The sequence below is a fragment of the Rhinatrema bivittatum genome, chromosome 1 (genome assembly GCF_901001135.1).
Source record: "Rhinatrema bivittatum chromosome 1, aRhiBiv1.1, whole genome shotgun sequence".
NCBI classification, from domain to species: domain Eukaryota; kingdom Metazoa; phylum Chordata; class Amphibia; order Gymnophiona; family Rhinatrematidae; genus Rhinatrema; species Rhinatrema bivittatum.
The window spans coordinates 774,294,881-774,320,706 of NC_042615.1; the positions used below are offsets into that span (position 1 = coordinate 774,294,881).

The 25,826-nt window shown below is 43.7% G+C and overlaps 1 protein-coding gene across 1 annotated transcript in view; it reads right to left on the bottom strand.

Moving 5' to 3' along the window:
• Positions 1-3,149: 3,149 nt before the first annotated feature.
• The window catches only part of DCC (DCC netrin 1 receptor), a 1,677,934-nt gene continuing 1,655,257 nt past the window's right edge, over positions 3,150-25,826 (bottom strand). Inside the window, exons 28-29 of the mRNA XM_029571056.1 lie at positions 22,955-23,097; positions 3,150-3,264 (exon numbers count right to left, since the gene is read on the bottom strand). Coding sequence (XP_029426916.1) covers positions 3,175-3,264; positions 22,955-23,097 — 233 coding nt within the window. The 3' untranslated portion in view covers positions 3,150-3,174. The remainder of the gene's footprint in view (positions 3,265-22,954; positions 23,098-25,826) is intronic.

The window sequence follows — 25,826 nt, forward strand, 5'->3', positions numbered from 1 at the left end:
AAAATCCAGAAATAAAATAAATGCATACAAAGCAGAGCAAATGTATCTGGCTACAGTAAAGATGTCAATAAACAGTATATGAGGTCATTTATTTTGGGACTAGAAGAAAAATAACCATGAAAAGGGCTCCATTAGGTTTCTGAAGAGGGTGTCTAATTGAAAATGTGTTTGTTATTTTCTCATCCTTGTTTGCTTGTTATGTCATAATAAGGAACGGTTAGTTGCATGAGTGCCTTCATTCATGAGTTTTCACAGACTGCCCTAATTCGCCTTTCTTAGCAACTTGTCAACTGTACTCTTTCTTCTCTATGATGGAGGATCGCTCACATTCTTTATTGTTTAGAGCACCTGATCTTGGTTTGCTCCTTGCTTTTCAACCATTGATGCTAATTGCAGAACAGAACATGCAGGCACTGTGTAGCACCATTCATGAACGGCATGATGCTTCTGGCCACTGCTCAGTTTCTGCTTTCTTTCTATTGAGGCTTCAGCAGTTGCTACAGTGCAGCAGGGTACACATGCAGCCCACATTTAGAAGTGAGCCATTACAATCTTATGTGTATAATTAAGTCATAAAAGATTGCATATTATATCCTCTTTATGCAACAACAATATTGTGGATCTGACTATGCATCATCACTATGGATTTTATGGCGTGTTCTTGTTCTCTGTGTGTCATCCATGAATGGGAGCTCCTGGAGGATTGCAACTGCCTGGATATTTTCCCACATCTTTGCTTGTTTCCAACACTTGTGCAAGATGAGTGATTACACTCAAAACATTAAAAGTCAGAGCTATGTCACAGGCAAAAGCAGAGCCAAAAAGTGCACAAAACCTGCAAATCTATTCACTTGTCCAATTTAAAAATGGTGCATCTTTTGTCCATGGATGGAGAAGGTAATTTTCAAACAGTTTGGAACAGGATAAAGCTGGTGGGTACTTTTAACCCACAGACTTTATTCAGGATTTTCATAGCAGATTTATGTGGCATTCATGCATCAAGTATCTGTTACATGTTATTCTTACGCGTCCACCTTCCGACCGTCAAGTACTTAATTTAACTAGCTTTCTTTTCCCGCCCGCCTCTCAGTCCTGTTATATACTCCTGAACCTAACTTCCTCTCTTCCTTATTTTAGCTGTCTTATTTATTCCCCTGCCAACTGCTACGTCGAACGTTTATACCTCATTATAATAAGCTCAATGTTCTTGGTAAACCGTTGAGTTGTACATAGTTCGTAAGTTCTTGCTTATACTATACCTATATGATATCAATTTGTTCCATATAACGTTTATGCCTCATATTATAATTGCTATGTTAATTGTTAACTGATATGATGCTTGTATCTGTAATCCTCCAATCTATTTGCATTGTTTCTTTGTAAACCCTCCAATTACACAGTGTTTCTTTGTAAACCGATACGATGTGCAAACGGCAATCGGTATACGAAAACCTTTCAAATAAAATAAATAAATAAATAAGTAACCAACCCCTGCTTGAGGTATATGCTTGTGCATGCAAATTTATACACATACTTTTAAAAATCAAAAGTACGCAAGTGAATCCCCATCTTGCCCCTCCAGAATGCATATTTTAGTGTGATTGCAACTTTCAAACCAGCACCCGGGCAAAATCTGAGTGCATACATAGGCCCATGCCCAGGGACGTGGCCATTTTATAACAAACACATGAATATGTGCGCATCTTATAAAATAGTCTGGCCGCATGCACATGTGCACCAAATTTTAATTGGGTGTACGCACATGCATGCAAATCCTGCTTCTACTGCATAAGTCGGGGGGGGGGGGGGGGGTTAAAAGAGGTGCATGCTGACACCATTCCCAGTTTTACCTGTTCATCCCCAGTTCACCCAGTTAAGAGATAGGTTCTCCAAATCCCCCTAGTTTATTTATTTAGCCATTTTATATACCATTATTCCAAGTGAAGATTGGGATGGTTTATATCATGACATAGTTTAATAGCCTTCATTTCTCCCAGCTAGCCCTAGCCCTTAAAACCCCACCGATCTGCCTAGCTCTCTTTATTTATAACTTACACCTCCTCCTTAGCAGAAGTAAAGTTACTCGGCAGGGGACCTCGGTGCATTCCGGGGCGTGCAGGTCTTTATGTGCCCATCTGTTGGCCAGGCCCCGACACGCCCATTCCCCGCCCCTTTTTGATAACTTTTGAGATGCACTCGCTGCGGGAGATAAGCATGCATCTGGGCTGCTTTTAAGATCAGCTTGGAAGTGCTCGAGCCTGACTTACTTGCACATCTCCTAATCAATGTGCCCGCCAGGCTTTCAAAAATTCACATTTATGCACGTAAAAGTACACGCGAGCCCATATTCTGGGCGTATGTTTTTCCACATGCCTGCTGGGGCTACTTTAAAGAGACATTTAAATATGCATAAGACTGGGTAAGTGCCTGGAAAATTACTTCCTAAATATCCTTCATGCAGAAGCAATAATGCAACCAAATTTGATGTAAAAAAAAAAAACCATTGTGGAATTTTTGCCTGGATTTTAAATGTAGCACTTTGGAGCGAATGTTTCACGGTGTGTTTTTCTTTCCCTGAACAAATTTATTTTTCAGTAGATTTTTCCCCTTGAAGTTGCGGAAATTAAATCCAGAGACAAAAGATGTGCAAAACGGTGCATGCAAATTGACTTTTACGCTTTTTGCACTTCGCCCCTCCCCCCCTTACTTTTGCCCATAATTTAGATCTGGCCCTTCAATGATATTGTATTATTGTTGTGCTCTAGAATACTTTGGTGCTACTGTCTGCCATTCTATCTTTCGTGCATGGGCACAATTGTATTCAAAATAAAAAACATTTTTATAGCGTTCTGGTCATGGTTTACTTAATAAGAGACCCTTCTGGAAGACTAGCTTCCCAATGAACCTCAAGTTTCTACTCAGTAAAGTATGAATTGTTGATTATGACGGAAGAATCCCTCAGACCTTCACTTCAAGCGGTGTTCTGAACTGGCAGTGAGATGCTTGTTACTGCTTATAGAAGCTTTGATGAAACTGAAAGGAAATACGGGTGATAAACCAATGATAATAAAGACTGGGTGGTGTAATGAGAGGTGGGTTTATATGGGGATGGATGAAATAATGGTATGCTGTAATGTGCCTGGAGAATTCAATTCATCAGCTCTTGAGCAGTGGTTAGAAGGCCGAGCCTGTGATAGCATTAAGTTGCTTCATTAGCCCCTCCAAGCTTGCCATTTGTTCACTCAAGTCATCTTGTTCGTATACCTGTGAACAGACCAAAAAAAAATATATATATACATTTGTATACATCTTAGCAAATATTTAAAAAACAAAGAACTGCAGAAAATGAAAATTATTAACAATATAACAAAAAAATAATATCCACCAATTAGTAAAAACAGCATCTCACAATTTCTAAAAGAAATAATAGCCCATCGTAAACACATCTTAGCAAAAATTCTAATGGGAATCTTAATTTTGAAGGTAGGCACATGGTAAGCAATGCTGGGTCCATAATTCAGAACCAAAACATGGATGTACGTTCCAGTCAAGAATCAGTAAAATAGATGTTTTCTTTCTTTTACCAACTATAGTAATCCAAACCTTAATTACAAGTATGAGCTTTAAACTAGTTTTATTTGTTAAGAAACATCAGCAAGACTAGTTGAACTCTTTCCACAAGCGAAAAAAACCCCAGAGTGTAACAAAAAACAATTACCAAAGCAGGATTAATGTGAGACTGTTCATGTTAAAGATATTTATGTGCATATATATGCTTCTACCCAGGTAATTAAGATCTTTTGAAAATTGTCCTTCCAGCGGGCAATTTTTTTTTTTTTTTAATATATTTTTCAAATTATACCATTTACAAAAATGATATAATCAAGTATTACATATCTCTTACATCACAATATTGAAAAAAAAAGAAAAATCAGTGTATTCTAGCCCACATTTTTGAAGGAGAAAAGAGTTATTAACACTGCAGCATTTAACATTTCTCTTACACAATCATATATCCCCTCACTACCCTTTCATAAAACTTGGGTTTTATCCAAAATAAAGCGTTGCAGGTGGGATGGATCAAGAAATATAAATTTGTTATTTTGAAACAAAATCTGGCATTTACACGGGAACTTTAAGAAAAAACTAGACCCAAAATTTAATACCGATTGTTTCATTGATAGGAAAAGTTTTCTCCGTGCTTGTGTCACACGGGAAACGTCCGGGAAAACTTGTATTTTCTGTCCACAGAAGTTTTGATCTTTGTTTTGGAAATATTTATGAAAAAACAATTCTTTTTCCCATCTCAAAGAAAAAGAAATAAGCAAAGTTGCTCTAGAATTTATCAGGTCCAGAGAATCTTCCAAAAAGGTTGAAACCCCTGGACTTTCTAAATTATCTATTCCACCCTCCTGATTTTGCTCTATCTTTCTTATTGGTAAATAGTACAGTGTAGAGAATGATGGTATTTTCTCTATTTCATACTGTAATATTTCTATTACATATTTCTTATATAACTCCTCTACCGACATCAGTCTAGAAATAGGGAAATTTAGCAATCTTAAATTGCCTGATCTTAATTCATTCTCTAGACTCTCTACTCTACTGTGTAATATCATATTATCTTTAATAGAGGCAACATTTACAGTTTGCAAATTATTTACCACAGGGTTCAATTTTGCAACTTCCTGTTCAAGTCTATCAGTTCTCTTATCCAGTTCTACAAATTTTTCCGATGCTTCTACTGAGAAGGTTTGTACATTTGAAATAAACCCTGACATTTTCTTATCTATCATTGCAGACAATTTCCACACATCTAGTAATGTTACCTTATCTGGTTCTACTATATTTTCTTCTCCTTCACTTCTTGTTACAGAAATGACAGAGGGACATTTAACCTTGACACAAACATTAGTTGCCTCGCCACCCATATTTAAATCTGATTGTATAGTCTGTCCCGGTGGTGATTCATTACCACATTGGTTTTGTATCACTCCTCCTGTTTGAACTATACCTCCATTAACTGCATTTGTTGCTTCTTGTGTGGGGGAAGGGGAAGATTGTATGGCCCTGGGGGTATGAGGAGTTCCTAAAGAGGAATCTCTCTCAATTACTCCCTCCAAAGCGGACTCACCAGTATACACCACATGGGAATCCATTGGGCCGGTTCTCTTAATCAAGGGAGTGGTGGTAGGCGAGGAGAAGTAAGTTTTGGATTTCCTCTTCCTTCCCATAATTTCTTCCAGGGGCGCGCCCCTTTGGCGCGCGGATTCGGCAGCACGTGCCGGCGGCTGCGCACCGCTGTGCCCTGATTTTATAGCTGTCCCGGGGCACTCCGGTGATGTCACAGGGGGCGGAGTTCCGTCTCTCTCTCGTCCGGGAAAAGTTCTTTTTTTTCCTTTCTCTCACCGCTGTTCAAAGCAGGAACCGGGCGAGGCCCCAGCGCTGCAGGTAGTCTCTCTCCCCTCCTCACCTGCGCGCCACTGTGCCCTGATTTTATAGCTGTCCCGGGGCACTCCGGTGACGTCACAGGGGGCGGAGTTCCGTCTCCCTCTCGTCCTGGAAAAGTTCTTTTTTTTCCTTTCTCTCACCGCTGTTCAAAGCAGGAACCGGGCGAGGCCCCAGCGCTGCAGGTAGTCTCTCTCCCCTCCTCACCTGCGCGCCGCTGTGCCCTGATTTTATAGCTGTCCCGGGGCACTCCGGTGACGTCACAGGGGGCGGAGTTCCATCTCCCTCTCGTCCGGGAAAAGTTCTTTTTTTTCCTTTCTCTCACCGCTGTTCAAAGCAGGAACCGGGCGAGGCCCCAGCGCTGCAGGTAGTCTCTCTCCCCTCCTCCCCAGCGGGCAATTTTAAAGGCATTTGCCCAGGTAAATAGGCAGAGGCTTTTATCCCTGAGTGCAATTTTAAAAGCATTTGCCCTCAGGGATAAAATAGGTAAATAGGTTTTTATCTGTGTAAAAAAAAAAAAAAAGCCTAACTGAAAATCAGTCTTCAAAAGCAGCTAAAAGCAGGTGCGGGTTCCATTAGTTGCATTAAAAAGAAGCACTCCCAGACCTAAGTATGTGCATGCTTAGGTCTGGGAGGAAGAGAGCATGTGTACATGGGATGTTCCAAACAATAATGATGGTAACTTTTAAACAGCAGCGCGGGCACATATGTACACATCTATGCTGGCTCCTGCCAATGGACACGCCCATTTTATAACATTTTATAACCTCATCAGACCCCTCGGCTTTGTCCACTTTCAGTTTTCCTAGCTCTTCCTATACATTATCTTCTGTAAATGCAGTTTCATCTACTCCACCCCCACCCCACCCCCGTCCATTTTCTTGTTAACTAGTGACGGTCCTTCTCCAGGGTCCTCTTTAGTGAACACAGAACTGAAGTATTTGTTTAATATTTCTGCCATTTCTTCGTCTCTCTCCACCCATTGATCCTTTTCACCTTTCAATTTCACTATACCACTTTGAAACTTTCTCCTTTCTCTGATGTATTTGAAAAAATGTTTTACTACCTCGCTTTACCTCTTTGGCAATCCTTTCTTCTGCTTGACTTTTTTGTTTTCTTGATTACTTTCTTCATCTCCCTCAGTTCGACCAGATATTTTTCCTTGTGTTCCTCCCTTTGAGATCTTTTATATTTCTTGAACGCTGTTCTTTTTGTTTTTATTTTATCAGCCACCTCCTTTGAGAACCAGATAGGTTTCCTATTTCTCTTGCTTTTGTTTATTTTTCTGACATGTAGATTAGTTGCCTTTGTAATTGCTCCATTTAGTTTGTACCTCTGTTTTTCACCTCCCTCATTTTCTCCCAGTCTTTTAGTTCTCCCTCCAGGTACTTCCCCATTTCAACAAAGTCCGTATTTTTGAAATGCAAAACTCGGGACTTCGTGTGACTTCTCCGTATCCTATTTGAGATTTCAAACCATATCGTTTGATAATCACAGGTGCTGAGGTGGGTACCCACCCAGACATTAGAAACATTATCCCTGTTAGTGAGCACTAATGTTGCGGTCTCCACCGCTTCCCCTCTTTTTGCTGTGCTCAGGGCTCACCTCCGATGCCGGGGACTCCGCTTCCGCGGCTCTGCTGGGCCTTTGGGGCGTCCGCCATTACTGGGTCATCTTGCTGCTGACACACACGCATTATGGACGCACGGTCACCGGAAGTCTGGCCCCGCCTGGGCTATCTACGCCACGCCCAAAACCTGATTTAACCGGCGTTCATCTGCCTTCTCATTGCCTTGCAACGAGGGTCGCTACTGTTAGTAGTTCTTAGTTGCGCTTCTGCTGTTCTGCTTCCCGGTTGACCTCAGCACGTTCCTGACTCCGCTTCTGCCTGCCGCCTGCCATTGACCTCAGCTCGTTCCTGACTCCGCTTCTGCCTGCCGCCTGCCATTGACCTCAGCTTGTTCCTGACTCCGCTTCTGCCTGCCGCCTGCCACTGACCTCAGCATGTTCCCGACTCTGCCTCTGCCTGCAGCCCGCCATTGACTTCAGCTTGTGCCCGACTCCGCCCCTGCTTGCCGCCAGCCTCCGACCTTTGCCTGCTTCTGAGACTGCTTCAACTGGCTGCCAGCCTGACTTGGGTTCGTCTCCTTTCTACTCACTGCCCGGTCTGGCTCTTTTGCACGCTACTGACTCCGGTTCTGCCTTCAGCTGGTCACAGCCTACGATACACTACACTCTGTTCCTGTTACCTGTCTGCTCCGCTCCGCGGCATACTGCAGACCCCGGGCCTGCTCTCTACTGCTTGTTTAGCAGGCTACAGACTCTATCTAACTGCCCCGCTCTCGCCGGGCCTTCCTGTTCCCTGCTGCTGGACTCTGTGGATTACTCTTGCCCAGGCCTTTTCTATAGAGACTGTTACTGTGCTCCTAAGTCCCAAGGTTCTAGGACCCTACGGGCTCCTCCCGGGGGGTTCCTGGTTCCCAGGTGAAGACCTGTGCCTGTGGCTCTTAAGTCCCAAGGTTCTAGGACCCTACGGGCTCCTCCTGGGGGGTTCCTGGTTCCCGGGTGAAGATCTGTGCCTGTGGCTCCGCCTCCCAAGCTACTCTACCCAGGGTAGTTCGGTTCAAGGGTTCACACCTGGTCTGCAGTTTCCCAGACTGCAACAACTAAGTTGAGTAGAGCTCCCTCCCTTGAGGGTTCCATTACCATTTGTTTGAACTGAGCCCCTCGCAGGGCATCCACTGTGTCTCTACTTCTGTTAGATTCTGCAGAAGGCATTCTCTAGTCTATGTCCGGCAGATTAAAATCTCCAACAATCACTTCTCTCTTCGTTCCCACCTTTTGCATGTCTTCCATTTGATTCAGAGGCCACTTTAACCACGCCAGTTAAGTGGATGTACCGTCATCTTTTTTTTCTGGTCAGCCCATAATGCTTCTGCTTTACTCCATCTTCCTTGCAGCTCACTTGCTTGGATATTGTTTTTGACATAAAGAGCTTCTCCTACCCCTTTTCTTTCCTCTCTGTCCTTCCGTGACAGCAACAATGTCCAAGTCTGCCTCCACCATTAGGGCTTGCAGGTCTGGTATTTTATTGCCCAGACTATGAGAATTTGTGCTCATACATTTCCAGCTTTTCTCTTTCAGGTTACTGCTTTTCTTGTACTGGGTTTGAGCCTTATTCAGCTGACTTTTGTTATTCTCTTCACCCATTTTCTTTGTATTTGTATTTGGGGAGTGACATTCTAATCTCCTTCTGCCACCCCCATCATCTAATTTAATTGCCTTATGGCATAGGATTTGAATTTATTTCTTAGTATACATTTTCCTGCCATAGACAGATGTAAATCACAAAAATTGGCCCAAAAAACACACCACAGTGTATTCCAGAAACCTTTCAGTACTAATACAAAAATACAATTGGTTTCACTGGTTTTACTTTTATATCATTTCAATTAGCCACATATTCAATCAAATCACTTCGATTTTTATAATTTGATTTATAGGACCCATACGCAAGGAGTTTGTCTGTCAATGAAACTCACAATTGGTCATAGGTCACATTACTTTATTTATAACTCCAATATTTTTTGGTATTTACTTCATTTTTTATAAAAGTCACTTACAATTAGATATTGCCAAGCCTTGACGAACTTCAATGTTAATAATACATCTCTCATGGGAAAATCCAAAACAATCAGTAGCATCAGTGCAACACAGTCACCTCCTCTATATATTTTCCAAGTGTAACGATACTTATCTCATAGAAGACAATGTTCCAATTTAAAATCCCGACGCGATCGCTTTTCGCACCCAAAGGTCCTGCTTCGGGGGAATTGTCTACTCCAAACTTTACATCTCCAAATCAGATCTTCCCTTCAATTCCAACCCAATTGCCAAGGCAAGGAAGTGCAGGCAGGGACTTCCTTCAATCAGGGTGCACCGCGGAGCTAGGACCTGCCCCTGGCCAACGACACGGGAGGCGTTGAACTCCGCAGTGAGGCCTGGTGTGCAGTGGAAGGCCTGGCGCCGCCACCACAAGACGCTGAGGCCTGGAGGAGCTCACTGCTGCACCTGGGGAGGCTGACCCGAGACCTGCAGTGGAGCTAGAGAGGTGAGCAGGCACGTGCGCGGGCTGGACATGGACGGGGCGTGCAACAGATAGCTCTATAGGCCAATCAGAGTTAACCAGATGTTTTCTGGCTAACTCTGAATTTTGGAGTTAGCTGACTAATTTATCAGGCTAACTCAGCTGCTCCTAGAAACACCCTCACTCCACCTACCACTTAGCTAGCCAACAACTTAGCCAGATAAGTAGCTATCTAGCTAATGCGTGGTCGCTCAGCATGGCTGAATTTTGAGCCACCACGACTTAGCTGGATAAGTCCTAACTTATCCGGCTAAACGGTGCTGAATATCACCCTCAATGAGATTATATGTAGGATGTTTGCTATAATTTGCAGAAATCCATCGTCTTCTATGTCAGGATCCAAATCAAATGGAAGATCTGTCTCCATTTTTCCTTCCGCATGGCTCTTGAGAGGATGAATTTAGTAAAGGAATGTTACTCTCTCACAGTGATATCTATTTTACCAAAGGCAAGAAAGCAGTCAGCATTCATAACATACATACGTATATGGTGTTGTTTTGAGGCTTATTTTAATGAAACCTCCATCTCTCCTTGGAATATGCAGATGTCAGATTAGCCTTTTTACAATGAGGATTATACAAAGTATTAGAGCTTTATTCTACAGCCATAATATGTTATAGAGGAAGAGTTAAAGGGTTCTCTGTGGCTTCTCGCTCTGACATTACACACTTTTTAAAAAGAATAAAGAAGATATGGCCACCATTTGAAAGAGTGATACCCCAATGGAATCTAAATTTGGTTTTAAGTGGTCTAACATTATCTCTGTTTGAACTGCTAAAGCAGGATTATATCAAGGATCTCACATTAAAAATAGTGGGCCTGATATTCAAAGTGCATTCAATGCTGGATAGTCAGCTATCTTTTAGACGGTCAATTATGTGGGTGAGCAGTGGGCAGATCAGGGCAGTGTTTCTTAACCAGTTAACTTTTTTTTTTTTTAAGTTTTTGGAAACACTGTTAAACATCGTAACTTTGTAAACCGTTGTGATGGTGAAACCGAACGACGGTATATAAAACTCGATAAATAAAATAAATAAAATAATAAATAAATAGCAAGATATACGCTGATATTCAGTGGCATAGCCATACCACTGTAACTTAGCCTGATAAATTATATCCGGTTAAGTTACTTATCTGGGCAGCATTGAATAATAGGTCAAGTGTTTCTAGTATCAGTCGTGTCTGGAAGATGAATATCTGGGATTCAAACATTGTCTTGCAGAGATCCATTATTAAAGTTCAACACAGACTCAATAACTATAACTCCTGTACTTTTTGCCAAAAGTAATTCCAAATTTTCATTTAAACCAAGCCATTGTTTTGCTACTATTTTCAAAAGAAGAAAGTAAAGGAAAATCCTTAACATTTTTAGATGTTCGATGAACCCTAATATAATACTTAGATTTTATAAATTAATTTCCAAAAACAGACACATTATTTAGGGGCAGCGCAAAGGCGAAGCAGCATCTGGGGTCACAATTGCAAGATTCCTAAAAGAGCTGATTTTTCCACTTTGAAAGGAAAGCAGGTTCCATATATATTAAAGACACACTCAATAAAGGTACATTTTAAAAGCCTGACATGCATCAAAAATCAGGAGATACGCACACAAGTCTGGATCATGCATGCCCACCAAATTTTCAGGCTGATACAGTACAGTGCGCTCCAGTGGAGCGCACTGTTAGCCCACGTTTGGATGCACATTTTTTACGCACTAGCTTTACCCCTTATATAGTAAGGGGTAATAGCGTGTAGAAATTCTGAACCCGAAGCTGTCAGCGGGCTCGAGAACCGACGCTGGAAAAATTGAGCGTCGGCTGTCAAACTCGCTGACAGCCGCCGCTCCTGTCAAACAGGAGGCGCTAGGGACGTGCTAGTGTCCCTATCGCCTCTTTTTACCGTGGGCCCTCATTTGCATGCGGGCCGATACTAAATCGTGTGTACAGGAGAGTGGCCTGTGCGTGCGTCGGGAGAGCGGGCGCTCGCCGGCTCTCCCGTACTTTTTTCTATATCGGCCTGTTTGAAAGCCACACTGATGCTCGCCTTGATGCATGCATATCTCACTTGATTTCAAAAAGTGCCAGGGTCTGGAAGGAGTCTGGGCATTTCAGGGCATAGCCAAGAGATGTGCATGTAAATACTCACACGCCCTGGTGCATGCCCAGGTACACTTTTGCGTAACTGCTATGGATGAGGTTGAACTTAAAAAAAATAAAAGAAATTTGCCATTTCTGCTGGGTTTAAAGGGTGACTGAGAGAAGTGCAGGCTATCAAACTAGGGATTTTGGAGGACCTTGCTCTTAACTGGGTGAGCTCGTGGATGAACTGGTGAAACTGGCAATGGAGTGGACGCATGCCCATTATGAAATATCCTGACTTACGCAGTAGAATTGGGATTTGCATGCCTAGGTGCATGCTCACTTAAAATTGAGTGAACCTGCACACACGGCCAGGTTATTTTATAATGAGTGTACATAAAATGTCCGTGTATTTGGGCACATGCCAATGCACACACACCAAAGTGTGCCCATGCACAGGTTTGAAAGCTATTGTCCTTGAGTGCAATCATGTTCTTGGGCAGAACTGCATGCTGTAGATCCAGCAGATATTTGTATAACAGCTATTTGGTCATCATTCCATACATTCACCAGGCAATACAGGTTGGATGTATATGCATCTGCATCCTCTATCACTTCGCCCTGAACACGTGCCAATTCGTCCAGAACTCCCCCACTAAACTGAAGCTGACAGACAAGTCCGATTTCACTTGTGCCAATAAATTAGCATATGTATTGTAAATCTGTACAAATGTTTGGTTTAATATATATATATATATATATATATATATATATATATATATATATATATATATATATATATATATAGCAACTATCTCATGTTCTTCTCAGCCCTACACTGGAACACCCATAGTCTGCCCTTTTTTACCACCAGTAAAATATGAAGGTGCAAAATGGAAAATACACGCATATGTTTGATGTTTATAAAATAGCACAGCCACAAATGCTTGTAACTTATGCTCATATATGCTGTTTTAACATGTGAAACCCCTATACTTTTGGCCACATATCATGCGGACAATTTTATAGGAGCCTATTTCTGCAGGCAAAACATTACTATACTGCCAGAAATAGCTTTTAAAATTGCCCTCCCTGTGGTTTTAGTGCATGCTAAAACCTTAAAATGACACAAAACAAAAAGACAAGAAAAACAAGAAACAAATAAAATGACATTTAAAAACGAGGAAAAGATACCTATTACCGTGCTTCCCCCTGCTAATTTTTGCTTGTGCCAATACAACAGTAGATTGTAATTTTTCATAATGGATCTCAATATCACTTATCTCCTGTGCACAACAGATCCAGCAGAGTTGGAAAACATTCAAAGAAATGTAAGCTAAGCATAATGTATACCTACATTTATCAATAATGGATTTTCTATAATAGCATGAAAGCTTCACTTAAATCCAAGCCCCATATGATACAAACCTTATTCTACTCCAAAAGATAGCTAAACAATATGCCTGCTAGGCTCCGCAAATTACTGGAAATATGGGCAATTATTAGAGATGTGCATTCATTTTAAATGAATTTCAAAAATGTGACAAATAAAGGCAATTCATTTCATTAGGGGGTCACAAAATGAATTGAGGGCCCCCCTAATGAAACAAACCTTATTTGTTCAATTCACTAAAATGAATGAATTGGGCTTAGGCCTAGGATCGCGGCCAGGGCTTCACCTAGGGTACAGGTCAAGGCCTAAAACAGGGGCCATGGCCTTCACCCAGGCGAGATGATAGTGCCTTGGTCTAGGCAAAAACATATCGCTGGGGGCCTAGGCTCAGGATGATGCTGGGGCCTCAGACGAGACCTGAGTAACCCCATCAGTCGCTTACCTGATCTGTTGGGTATCCAAAGCCTAGGCGGGGTCCTGACACCTGGGCCTCGGCCTAGGCTGGAGCCTGAATCCAGGTCTGATGACACAGCCCTGCCAAGCCCAGAGGCTAAGTCCTGATACTTGGGCCTCAGCCCAAACACAGGCCCAATGCAGGACCCTGTCTGGAGTTCAGCTCCCAATGCTAGGGCCTTGAACCAGACGCAGAACCGACACTGGGGCTCAGCCCAGGAGCCGGGTCCTGACACCTGGGCCTTGACCTAGACTGTGGCCTAGGCACAGGCCCAATGCTGTAACTCGGCCCAGATGCCAGGTCCAAATGCCAGGGCCTTGACACAAACCCAGGCCCGACACTGAGACCTGGCCCAGAGGCTGGTTTCCAATGCCTGGGTCTCAGCCTAAGCTGGGGTCTGGGTTCAGGCTCAATGCTGTTGCTGAGTCAGCTGGCCAGATCCCAACACCTGGGCTTTGTCCTAGGTTCAGGCCCATAGCCCAAGCAACACAGCTTCGTGGACGCCATCCTCTTCTTTCTGCTTGAAACTGATGTCGAGCACTGGGATCACACTGAATTTACTCTGGCATAGTCAGTCCAGCAGATGGCTAACCATTTTAATGTTGCCATGGGCTGGGAGTCACGCCGATCCAAGTGATCACCCATTTTCCCACCCGAAAGACTGTTTCTGCTCATCTACTACTTCATCTTTTGCCAACTAAGTAATCATCTTTCTACTACAATATTTTTGACCATATTTAAGGTTTGGACAAGTTCCTGGAAGGGAAGTCCATAAACTGCTATTTATCACCTTGACTTAGGGAATAGCCACTGCTTATTACCGGCATTAGTTACATGGGATATTTTTAATATTTGAGTATGTAATGGCCCCCTGGGCTCATTACCATAAAGGCCCTGGGAAATCTCCTTTTAGCTAGGGACAAGCAGTTTAGAATAATAGGGGGGGAACCAGCTTTGAGGGTACTGAGATAGCTGTCTCCTTGTTAGGTTACTTAAGCAGCTCTCTACTGAGAGTTTGGAGACAGTGCTTTTTGGTTGAGAGTTAGGAGGCAGTGAGGAAGCATTTTTCTGCATTTGGATTTTGGGCCTACTTGCAGAGCCTGGCAAGCTCTACTTGGTGATCCTAAGCAAGGCCATTCCCTCCAGTCTACTAATTGGGTGGTTGGGTGTGCACCCAGGTTGGTTTTTTGGACATTTTCATGGTAGGAAGCCTTGCAGGACTCCTAGGTGTCGCCTATTTGGAAGGGCATAGAGAACCCTCTCCCTGGGGTCCAAGGATAAGGAAGACATGCCCTTCTGTGACCTCTGTTTGGGACCAGAGCAATGGTGGTGACTTGATGCAGGACATTCCAGTATTTGACTTCAGTTTGGGGGAAAAATACATTTTGTTAGAGGATCCAGGAGGAAGAGTTTTGCTGCCCCTTCCTACCTGAGGGGTGCGTGTTCCTGAGGGGATCCCTTCCACACTGGGATTTGAGAAAGAATAAAGATTAACAGAGATCAAGAGAGGGAGAGAGACAACAAACTATGTGTTGCAGTCCTGCCCGCGAGGAGCGCGGGCAGGCCCCTTACCTCTCACGGCCAGTCGGGCCGCTGACACTGCTCCCTTCGCGGCGGGAGTGCCGCCATTGCCGGGCTCCTCTCCAGCTGCCTCCAGCCCTGCAGGGCAGGGTCGGGCCGCCGGGAGCTCCTCCATGTGGCTGGGTCCTGTGTTGCTGCTCCTGCTTCTCTCCGACGTGCTGCAGCCAATGCCTGGGTCTTCAGCCGGCAGGGAGGCCATCCCTGCCAGTGCCTGCTTCAGTCCGGGTCCTCACCTGGCAGGGAGGCCATCCCTGCCGGTGCCTGCAGCTTCCTGCAGCTCTCTGCTCTGCCTGCAGCCAGCCCTTCTTCTCTTCCTGCCTTCCTCCTTCTGTCTTCGCGGCTGGGAGCCACTCCTGCAGCCTGCCACCTCTTCAGCCTCAGGGCACGGCTGCTCTGCTGCCTGCCTGGCTTCCTCAAGCCTTCCACGTGGCTGAGGACGCCACCTGTGGATCCTGCTTCTCTCTCCAGCTTCCTTAGGTGCGGGCGTGCGCCTCTCGTCTGTTTTTCAAGGGCCAGCCAGGTGTGGCCCTCTGCTGACCCCTCCCTGGGTGTTGACCTCTTCAGCCCTACAAAAGGGCTCAGCATCCATTCCAGCTTTGCCTTCGCAAGGAGTTGGTCACTCCTGGGATCCTGCTGTCCTTCGCTCCAGGAGTCGTCCTTGTTCCAGCACTTCTTCAAGGTCCTGTGTTTCTTGTTCTTTGTTGGAGCTCCTCGTCTTGTCTTCTCGTCTACGTTCCAGTCCTGATGTTCACCTGCTGTTCCAGATGTCCGTGTGCCAGCCCTAAGGTCTGTTTCCTGATCCAATACCTGTGTTCCAGTCCAGATGTTTGTTACTGATATCCGTGATCCAGCCTGATGTTGCTTCTCCTGATCCTGAAATCCGTGAGTCTGTCTTGCTCTTCTGAATCCCTGGATCCTCGTTCCTGAATCTTCTGTGTGCTTGGTACCTCGCGGCAAGCCATGTCGTGGTCCACGACCAGCCCCACAGGCGGGCTGAGTAGGGTGCTTCATGATACAAGCCTTGTACCTTGTTCCTGAGTCTTCTGAAAGTTAAGTACTTTGCTCCTGTGTCTTCTGAAAGCCAAGTACCTCGTTCCTGAATCTCTGAAAGCCAAGTACCTTGTTCCTGAATCTTCTGTATGCTTGGTACCTCGTGGCAAGCCATGTCGTGGTCCGCGACCAGCCCCATGGGCAGGCTGAGTAGGGCGCTTCATGATGCAAGCCATGTACCTTGTTCCTGAGTCTTCTGAAAGCCTAGTACCTCATTCCTGAGTCTTCATCTATGCCTGAGTCTATGTCTGTGCATCCCAGAACCTCGTTCCTGAGTCTCGCCTGAATCTCCATGTTCCGGTCTCCGCTGCCCTGAACTCCATCTGGTCTGCCACTTCTTGCCGTACCCTGCGGCAGGTCCGAAAGGGCTTGGAACAGTTGGAGGACTGTTCATAAGACCATCATTGAGTTGTTGGTCTTCCGAAGTGTGCAGGTCCGGAGGAGGGTCAGCATCTCCAGTCTTCAGTCCAGCCTCGGTCCTGTCCAGCCCATGCTCGGGCATGCCTTGCCTACCACGGCACTTCTCTGGAGTTCCTCTGGGGTTGAGCCGTGGCCCAAGAACACACATCTCTTGGTAAGTGGGACCGCTCTCCTAGCGCTCCACAACACTATGAGTAAAAACATCTGAACACCTTTTGAGGATGCCCAATTGGAGTTATTTAGACCTGGGGAGAGAGGAATTTTGACTCTCTGTGCACAGACTGCATTTTTCCAAGTGTTACCAGTCTGGAGCATTTTTTCCTTCCCACTCAAAGGAATACCCTGTCCACTTGAAGACCTCACTTAGCCAAGTCCTGGAGGGTGAGGGTTTTCCATGTTATGGTAAAACGAAACACTTGTACAAATAAAGGGATGGACTATAAAACAAGAAGACCATCTGTGGTGCTGAGGACTGCGCTAATTGTGATATTTCAGCACCTGATTTTCCATCAGTAAACTATTTTATTTGGACACTCATCCAGAGACTCCCGTGTATTATTCGGCACTGACGGCACACACAGTAGTGAAAGAAAGCATTACCTCTCCCCGGGGAAGGAAATTTCTTCCCCTCCCTCCCTCCCATCAAAGGACTCAGGGCCTGGGAAGGAAAGAGACCGTGTGTAAGAGCTAGACCATGTGATCCAGCCCCAAGAGGCTTATAAATTCTTTCATGGCCCTATCGGTGGTTAGCAGCCACCCGGAGATGCGGTTACAGGTATTTGCCAGATACTTATAACCTGTATGGGCCAATGTTGGAAACAGGATGCTGGACTTGATGGAACCTTCGTGTGACTCAGCATGGCAACTTCTTATGTTCTTAATCTGCCATCCATACAAGACACAATACAGATACATTTCTTAAGGATAGAGTTAATGATATATTCATGTGTGTTGTCTGTGCTTTTACCTATTTTTTTCAACCTAAGGCTAGATTTATTAAGCCATGGCATTTTTTTACTAAAGGAAAAAATAATGTAGAATTCATTAACCTGCAGTACTTTGTATTGCAATTTAGTAAATCCCCCCAGGATTTTTCCTGGTGGTAAAATACCGTAGGGAAATATTTTTCCTTCAAAATGTTGCCATACAATGGTGGCACAATATCATTGGGCTGCTATCTTTTAAATGGCCTACATTCTTCCCCACTTCAGTAGTGGTAAAATCAGTGGAGTCTTGTGAGAGTTCCTCTCCTTTCTCCCTTGACCACCCCTGAAGTGGCCAAAGTTGTTAAAATTAAAAAAAAAAAAAAGTTTAATGTTCCACCCACTTAGTGTCAAAACTCACCCCCTTATAGTTTAAAACATTATACTCCCACCCCCAGTTCTCCTGTTCCCCCCAAATCCCCATGACAATTACCTTTATTTATTTGGTCGCTGGTGGTCCCCTGAGCATCCCCTATGGCTCCAGATCCAGTCATGCCATGTTCAAAATGGTGTTGGCTAATCTGGCTAATCTGAGGAACAGTTTTCCACCTATTCACACATAAGCTTGGCCAAAACCCTCTGCTTTTAAACTTGTTTTAAAGAAATCATCCAGGTAAAGTAAGCAGTCATCCGTGCGGCACGCGCATGTTATAAAATCACACGTCCATGTGTGCGTGCCAGTTAATGTGCACATGGGCGAGCACGCGTATTTTTTAAAAATCTACCCCAAAGGCTTTTACACAGTCCTTATCCTCCTTGACCTATCTGGTGCTTTTGATATGGTTGATCAGCACTTACGCCTTGATACTAAGTAGCTGGCCCCCAACCCAGGTTGGGGAGGGGAAATCACAACAGTGGAGGTGCTCTGCCTTCAGGGAAGGGTACAGAGGTTGGTAAGAGAGCTGGTGAGTTCAATTTAAGACAGAAACAGTCCTCCCACCAACTTCTTCTTTCAGTGGTTATCCCACCCAGCCTGACATCTTTGGACAGAATTTATGGTCTCAAGGTGGCTCAGCAGGTTTCTGAACAGTTGCAGCATGGGGGTAGTGGGGTCAACCATGCCCTAAGGGTACATGGCAAGTGATATTTTAAAGTTGTTCAGAGAATACCAAGTGGGTACTCCTCCTGCTATGTTGCACATGGCAGGTATGATGTGAAAGCTGGTCAGGCAGGGAATAGCAAGTGGGTATCTCCTGCCACTGTTATATAGGTGGATGAAAGTATAGATGAGTTGCTTATCAAGTCTTTGGCTTCAACATTCATGACTGGCATGATCACCCTCTTCCCCAGTACTTCATTTGCATGCTGAACAAGTGAGTCCTGCTTTTGCTACAGGGCAGGGCATTGTCGAAGAGGTGAGGTTTTGATGGCCCTATTCCCCAGTGCCAGAACATTGAATCAGCATGATATTGAACCCTTATGAAATGGAACTTAGGCGAGGGCATGGTCACCCAATAGGGATTGCATAATGGTCTAGTGTTTAATTCATGGTTGAATTTAGTAGTATATTTGACTTATCCTGTGACCATAATCATCCAATAAAGATCTTCTTTTGTGAATAATGTGCTAGAGAGCTTCATTTATGGTAAAATTAAATGAAATTTGTGGGGGGAGGTAGGGAGGGTGGGATTGGAGATATGATATGGGATTTGAAAGGAGTAGGCGAGTACACAACTGATACAGTTGTGTCCTCATTTGGATTTTGGGACTCTGCCTTGCCTTGATTCTCTTCTTACCTTGGGTGTCCCCTGATGGATCTGCCTCTACTTCTATCTTGCTATCACATGGTGTGCCTCAGGGTTTTAACCTTGGCCCTCTTTTTCTTTTCTTTGTATACTAATTCATTGGTGCTCTGATTTCCTCTCATGACTTTCAATATGTCTTTATGCTGAGGATTCCCAAATTTACTTTTCTACACCAGAAATTTCCTCAGGAACCCAGTTCGACATCTCAGCCTGCTTATCTGACATTGCTCCCTGGATTTCCCAACTCCACCTTAGACTCAACATGGCCAAGGCAGAATTCCTTATTGTTTTCCCCCAAGCCTATGTCCCCTTTTCCTCCTTTCTCTATTTCTGTGGATAACACTGACTTTCTTCCAGATTCCTCAGCCTATAACCTTGGAGTCATCTTTGACTCATCTCTCTGCTTCTTTACATATGTCCAAAACCCAGCTAAAATGTGCCATTTTTTTCCAAAACCACCAAAATCCATCCTTTTCTTTCTGAACACGCTATCAGAACCCTTATCCACAATTTTTAAAATAAAAGTATAAACATATTGTAAAGATTACGGTAAAAAGTATGCATGGTCTTTGTCCCATTGGGAACAGTTTGAAAATTGCCCTTCTTAGAATACCATTGCTCTCTTCCTAAGCCTTTACAAAATAATAAGGATTGTGCTTCGGCTGAACCTTTTGGTTTGGCCTTCGTTATTGGCCTGCCGCAGGAAATTTCGGTTTCCCCCAGTTCGAGACTTTTTTTTTTTTTGGCAGCCCTGAAAAATGAAATTTCAAGGAAATTCCCTTCATTTTTCAGGAAAGCCGAATGCACTAGGGATGTGAATCGTGTCCTCGATCGTCTTAACGATCGATTTCGGCTGGGAGGGGGAGGGAATCGTATTGTTGCCATTTGGGGGGGTAAAATATCGTGAAAAATCGTGAAAAATCGTGAAAAATCGTGAAAAATCGAAAAAAACGTAAAATCGCAAACCGGCACATTAAAACCCCCTAAAACCCACCCCCGACCCTTTAAATTAAATCCCCCACCCTCCCGAACCCCCCCCCAAATGACTTAAATAACCTGCGGGTCCAGCGGCGGTCCGGAACGGCAGCGGTCCGGAACGGGCTCCTGCTACTGAATCTTGTTGTCTTCAGCCGGCGCCATTTTCCAAAATGGCGCCGAAAAATGGCGACGGCCATAGACGAACACGATTGGACGGCAGGAGGTCCTTCCGGACCCCCGCTGGACTTTTGGCAAGTCTTGTGGGGGTCAGGAGGCCCCCCCCAAGCTGGCCAAAAGTTCCTGGAGGTCCAGCGGGGGTCAGGGAGCGATTTCCCGTACGAATCGTTTTCGTACGGAAAATGGCGCCGGCAGGAGATCGACTGCAGGAGGTCGTTCAGCGAGGGTTCCGGCCCCTCGCTGAACGACCTCCTGCAGTCGATCTCCTGCCGGCGCCATTTTCCGTACGAAAACGATTTGCGGCGGGAAATCGCTCCCTGACCCCCGCTGGACCTCCAGGAACTTTTGGCCAGCTTGGGGGGGGCCTCCTGACCCCCACAAGACTTGCCAAAAGTCCAGCGGGGGTCCGGAAGGACCTCCTGCCGTCCAATCGTGTTCGTCTATGGCCGCCGCCATTTTTCGGCGCCATTTTGGAAAATGGCGCCGGCTGAAGACAACAAGATTCAGTAGCAGGAGCCCGTTCCGGACTGCTGCCGTTCCGGACCGCCGCTGGACCCGCAGGTTATTTAAGTCATTGGGGGGGGGGGTTCGGGAGGGTGGGGGATTTAATTTAAAGGGTCGGGGGGGTGTTTTAGGGGGTTTTAGTGTGCCGGCTCACGATTCTAACGATTTATAACGATAAATCGTTAGAATCTCTATTGTATTGTGTTCCATAACGGTTTAAGACAATATTAAAATTATCGGACGATAATTTTAATCGTCCTAAAACGATTCACATCCCTAGAATGCACATCCCTACAAAATAATACTTGACTATCACCTCTACCCATACAGAACCCCGGCCCTTTTCAACATTGTCATCCCTCTTTTCAAATCCTTTTATATACTGTTTTTTAAGTTTCTTTTACCTTATATTTATTATATTTTACATAGATCCCAAGCAACACAGAGTGGCTTCTACCTCTCTCTCAGTTTATAAAAGAGAAGTTTTCATGTGTTTTGGGATATCCTTACTTATTCAGAGATTCTGTTTTGGATGGTTTGTACCAATGGTGCACATTGCTATGGTTCACAGAGGCTTGGAATCTTTTGCTTCATTTTTTAGTGTTAGAGAAAATCTGATCTGTAATCACTAAGGAGGTAATTTTCAAAAGGTTTTATGTGTCTAAATGGGCTTTTGAAAACTGCTACATTTATATGTGTAAATCCTTTGAAAAATCACTCCTTTGGGCTGAATTTTCAAAAGGTTTACTGCATGCTAATAAGCATTTGAAAATCACTACAATATATGCTACTTTAATGCGCATAATTCCTTTGAAAATTCACTCCTTAATGAACAAAATAAAAAAACAAATGCATCAAATTTGGATGTTATTACATGAAAAGCAATGAGTCTCAGTTTTGTAATTTAAAACTACAATTCAAAATAGTCTAGCACAATGTGACTGTATCCAAATGCACAGCTGCATGTACTACACATTTATATATACCATTCCTGGTAAGAATAACTTTTATGGTTAATCTGTTTTTTTATTTATTATAACTTTTGTGAAAATGTGTCTCAAGCATGGAGTTTTCTCAACTCCGGGACATAAGGAGCCATTCAACTGTAAAGGCATTAACTGTTAAAGTTTTTATTTTATTTTTGACTTCTAGACTGTGTATAGCACTGCACCTTAACAGCCTGTTTTAATAAGGTTTTCCTCCGGTTCTGTGTCTATGGGAAAAAAGCTTAAACGGTAGTTTTAAAACAGCCGCGCGGGTGCACATATATGCGCATATGCTGACTCGTGCCAATGGATGTGGCCATTGAATACCATATGCACGTATATGTGTGCATGTTATAAAATCGGCAGTATGCATGTATATGCACATGCAATTCTATATGGATGCACGCATGTGCTTGCAAGTGCTGCCTCTACCGTGTAAATGGGCTCATTTTGCTAGGCATGTGAGCCGACTTAAATACCCATTTCCCCAGTCCATTCCCAGTACACCCCGGTAAAGGGTAGGACTTCTTAACCCCCATAGCTAGCTAGCCTCCCTTCTATCCTATTAGCCCCAATCCTTCAAACCCCACTGACTAGCTCTGTATTTTTATTTTAAAACTTACACGCCATCCATTGCAGAAGGAAAGTTATGGGGTAGGATACCCCGGCGCACGCTTGTACGTGTACATACTTAAGCGCAGACTTCATTTTATAGACCCGGACCACCCATGCCCTGCCCACATCGCAACCAGCCCACCTACTCCCCACTCCTTTTTTTTTCCTTTTGGTTTTGTGTGCATGCCGGGAGATATGTGCATACTTGGGTGATTCTTAAAATCCGCCCGGCGCCTGGTGTCCCGAGACATGCGTGTATCTCCCGGCTTCGGCAGGGTTAGTGCTTTTAAAACTCACCCTTTAGTGAATCAGGCCCTTCATACGTGACTATGCTAAAATATCACGTTACTGTAGTTATGCATGACTTCTGGTGAGATTATAATAGCAGTCCTTACACTGGAAGGGTCCTCTGTTTGCTTGTGACCTTCCTCTGATACCTCAGGGGCTGTTGGCACTGATACTGGAAGCAGAGGAGATCTTGCCTTCCCCGCCAATCCCAGAGATGCTGTTTTCACTTGAGGCTTGGGAAGGTTAGGTCCTGAAAAAAACAAAAACAAAACTGACATGATCAAATCTTTAGAACATTAGAAAACATGCATGTGCTGACCTAATTGATGAAATCAATGTTTATTTACTTTATATTTTGTATCCTCCATCTCATGGAATAAACACTATTTGATCCTACACAATGCATTAATAGTGGTTGTTTTCGAGTGGGAATAATCTTGCCAATCTAAAGAGATTGAGGATAAAAGGTGTGAAGGTATAGATACTGTACACATCACTATTGACATCTGACCTTTCCAGAGGCAAAACTGCAAATACTTAGCTAAGATATCGTTTTCATGCAGACAGTTCTCTCTCCCTTGCAAGTCTGCAAGTACCTGTGTATACACTAGGGATGTGCATTCGTTTGAAACAAAAAAAAAATAAATGTAAAGTGTGATGAATGAGCCCATTTTCATTTCAACCAAACAATTTAAAACAAAACACATTGTTTTCGAGAAGTAGTGCGCCCTATTAGCTGTAGACCATGGAAGGAGAGATATGGAATAATATGTAAATGGGCTTGTTCTCATTTCATCTTCAGAATACACATGCAGTACAAACTCCATTTATTTAGAACAATAAACTTCCCAAACTATTATAAATGGAAGCTGAGTATTCATGATAAGGATTTTCAGTAGGGAAGTATTATAGCAGAATAATAAAAAATCAAATGGCTGAAGTTGTAACAAAATCTGAGATGGCAGGAAAATTGCAGAGGAACTATTCAGAAGCTGGAAAGGGTCAAACTCACTTGCACTGAGGGACTTTTTAACAGATGTATTTGCGTGCATTACTAATTGTAATTTTATTTATCATTTATGTTATAAATTATGAACTCAGGGAGGCTAATGTAATTACTGCGTTTGTATGGCAAACGTCCACATATAACTTCTACCTACTGACTTTAGTCAACATTTTCAAAGGAAACTTATGCATTTAAAAGGGTCATTCATCAAAATGCGTTATTGCGTTAACACACACGAGAAGGCATTAACGCCATAATGCATGCAATAATTGTGTTACCGCATGGCGCAAATGCAAATTTTTAGAAGGGTCAGGATTAATCAGAATGAGGGACAATATCATAACACATGCTACCAAATGGTTTTAACTCCACTTTTTTCCCTGCATTAACCTGTGCGATATGCCCAAAACAGCTGTAATGTAATTTGTGATAAATTACATTTTGCCTAGGGAAGGGGAGAGAGAGAGAGAGAGAGACTATTTATAAGGCCTTCACAGTATTCAATTATTTATATCTCTATAGGAGGGTCAGCTAATAGCTCGAAGTGAGGTGTTGGTGGTTTAGGGTTTAGGGGCCAGTTTTAGATGAGGAGTGAGACATATGAATTGCACAGTAGACCTATTCTGTGCTATTCATACGTCTCACTCCGACCTTCTAGTAACTTAGTAGATGACGGCAGCAAAAGCCCATTCAGTCTACCCAGTAATTACTGTTCATGCAGCAAAAATATATCCCAGATGTCCGACATAGAAACTTGATAGCTTGTATGATATCACTTCTTTTCCAAATCAGCTTTTGTTTTACTCTTTGGTATTCATTTGTAAATGAATGGCTGTTTAGAGTGAAAAGGTCATATAGAGCAAATAAAAAATAGACTTGCCCAAAGATATCTGAACATGTTCGGATATTTTCAGTTTGTTAAAAAAAACCCCAAAACTTAAAAATAAAAAGGGACCTACCCAGACCCCTCCCTCAGGTCTTGGGGTCTCCGAGGGCCCATCCCCAACCAGTAAGCTGGGGCCTACACAGTCATCTCTGGCCCACCTCCCTGAAAAATCACAAATAAGCCAAGGCTGAGGATCTCCCCAGCCACCACTTACCACTTCTACTTCTACTGCCTAACCTGGGTCTCTCTAAAGATGGCACCAGCTGGCCCTGCGACTGGTGCTATTTGACAACAAAACGGTGCTGGCTGACCCTGAGATTGTTGCCATTATAATGATGCCAGTCTCAAGGCAGGCTGGCACCATTTTTAAAGGCATGACAGCAGGGCAGGAACTCTCCTGACCCTTTCTTCAATGAAGACCCCATATAAGTGGTAAGTGGGGAGAACACAGAGGACCCCATCCCTGGCTTGTTTGCATTTTGTGGGTGGTGACGTTGGAGGACCCAGAGAGGTTCTGGATGGAACTTGGTGCAGCCCTGCCAGGAAGTCGCTTACCCAGCTTATTGGAGGAGGATGGGGGGAGGTCGTCTTAGTGTACCAAGGAGGTTTAGGGAGAACACAGGTGACCTCGAGACCTAAGACAGCAGTGGGGGGAGGGGAAACCTTGTTTTACTTCATTTCTTTTTATTTTAGTTCAGATATGCATTTTACTTTTTTATTATCATATTAGAAGCAAAGGAAAGATTTACCATGCTAGAAAAAAAAAAATCTGTGCTACAAATTTAATGCTGATTTCAACAGCAACCTTTTACTCTGCCTAATTAGCTGATCTCCAATTTTCTCTTAATTTCTTTTGCACTAGAGTTACTCTGTACTTATTCTATGCTTTTTTAAATTCAGTTATCATTTTTGCTTCCACCACATTCAATGAGAAGTTATAATAAAACTGAGAGGGTGGAAGTGGGATGAGCATAAGAATAGGATCCATTCAAACCTCTATTTATTTTGGTGAGAGAAATTCTTCTGATAAAAAAAATGTCTAGGGTTTTACAGGATGTGCTTTTACTTTGCTATCGGTTTGTTGTAT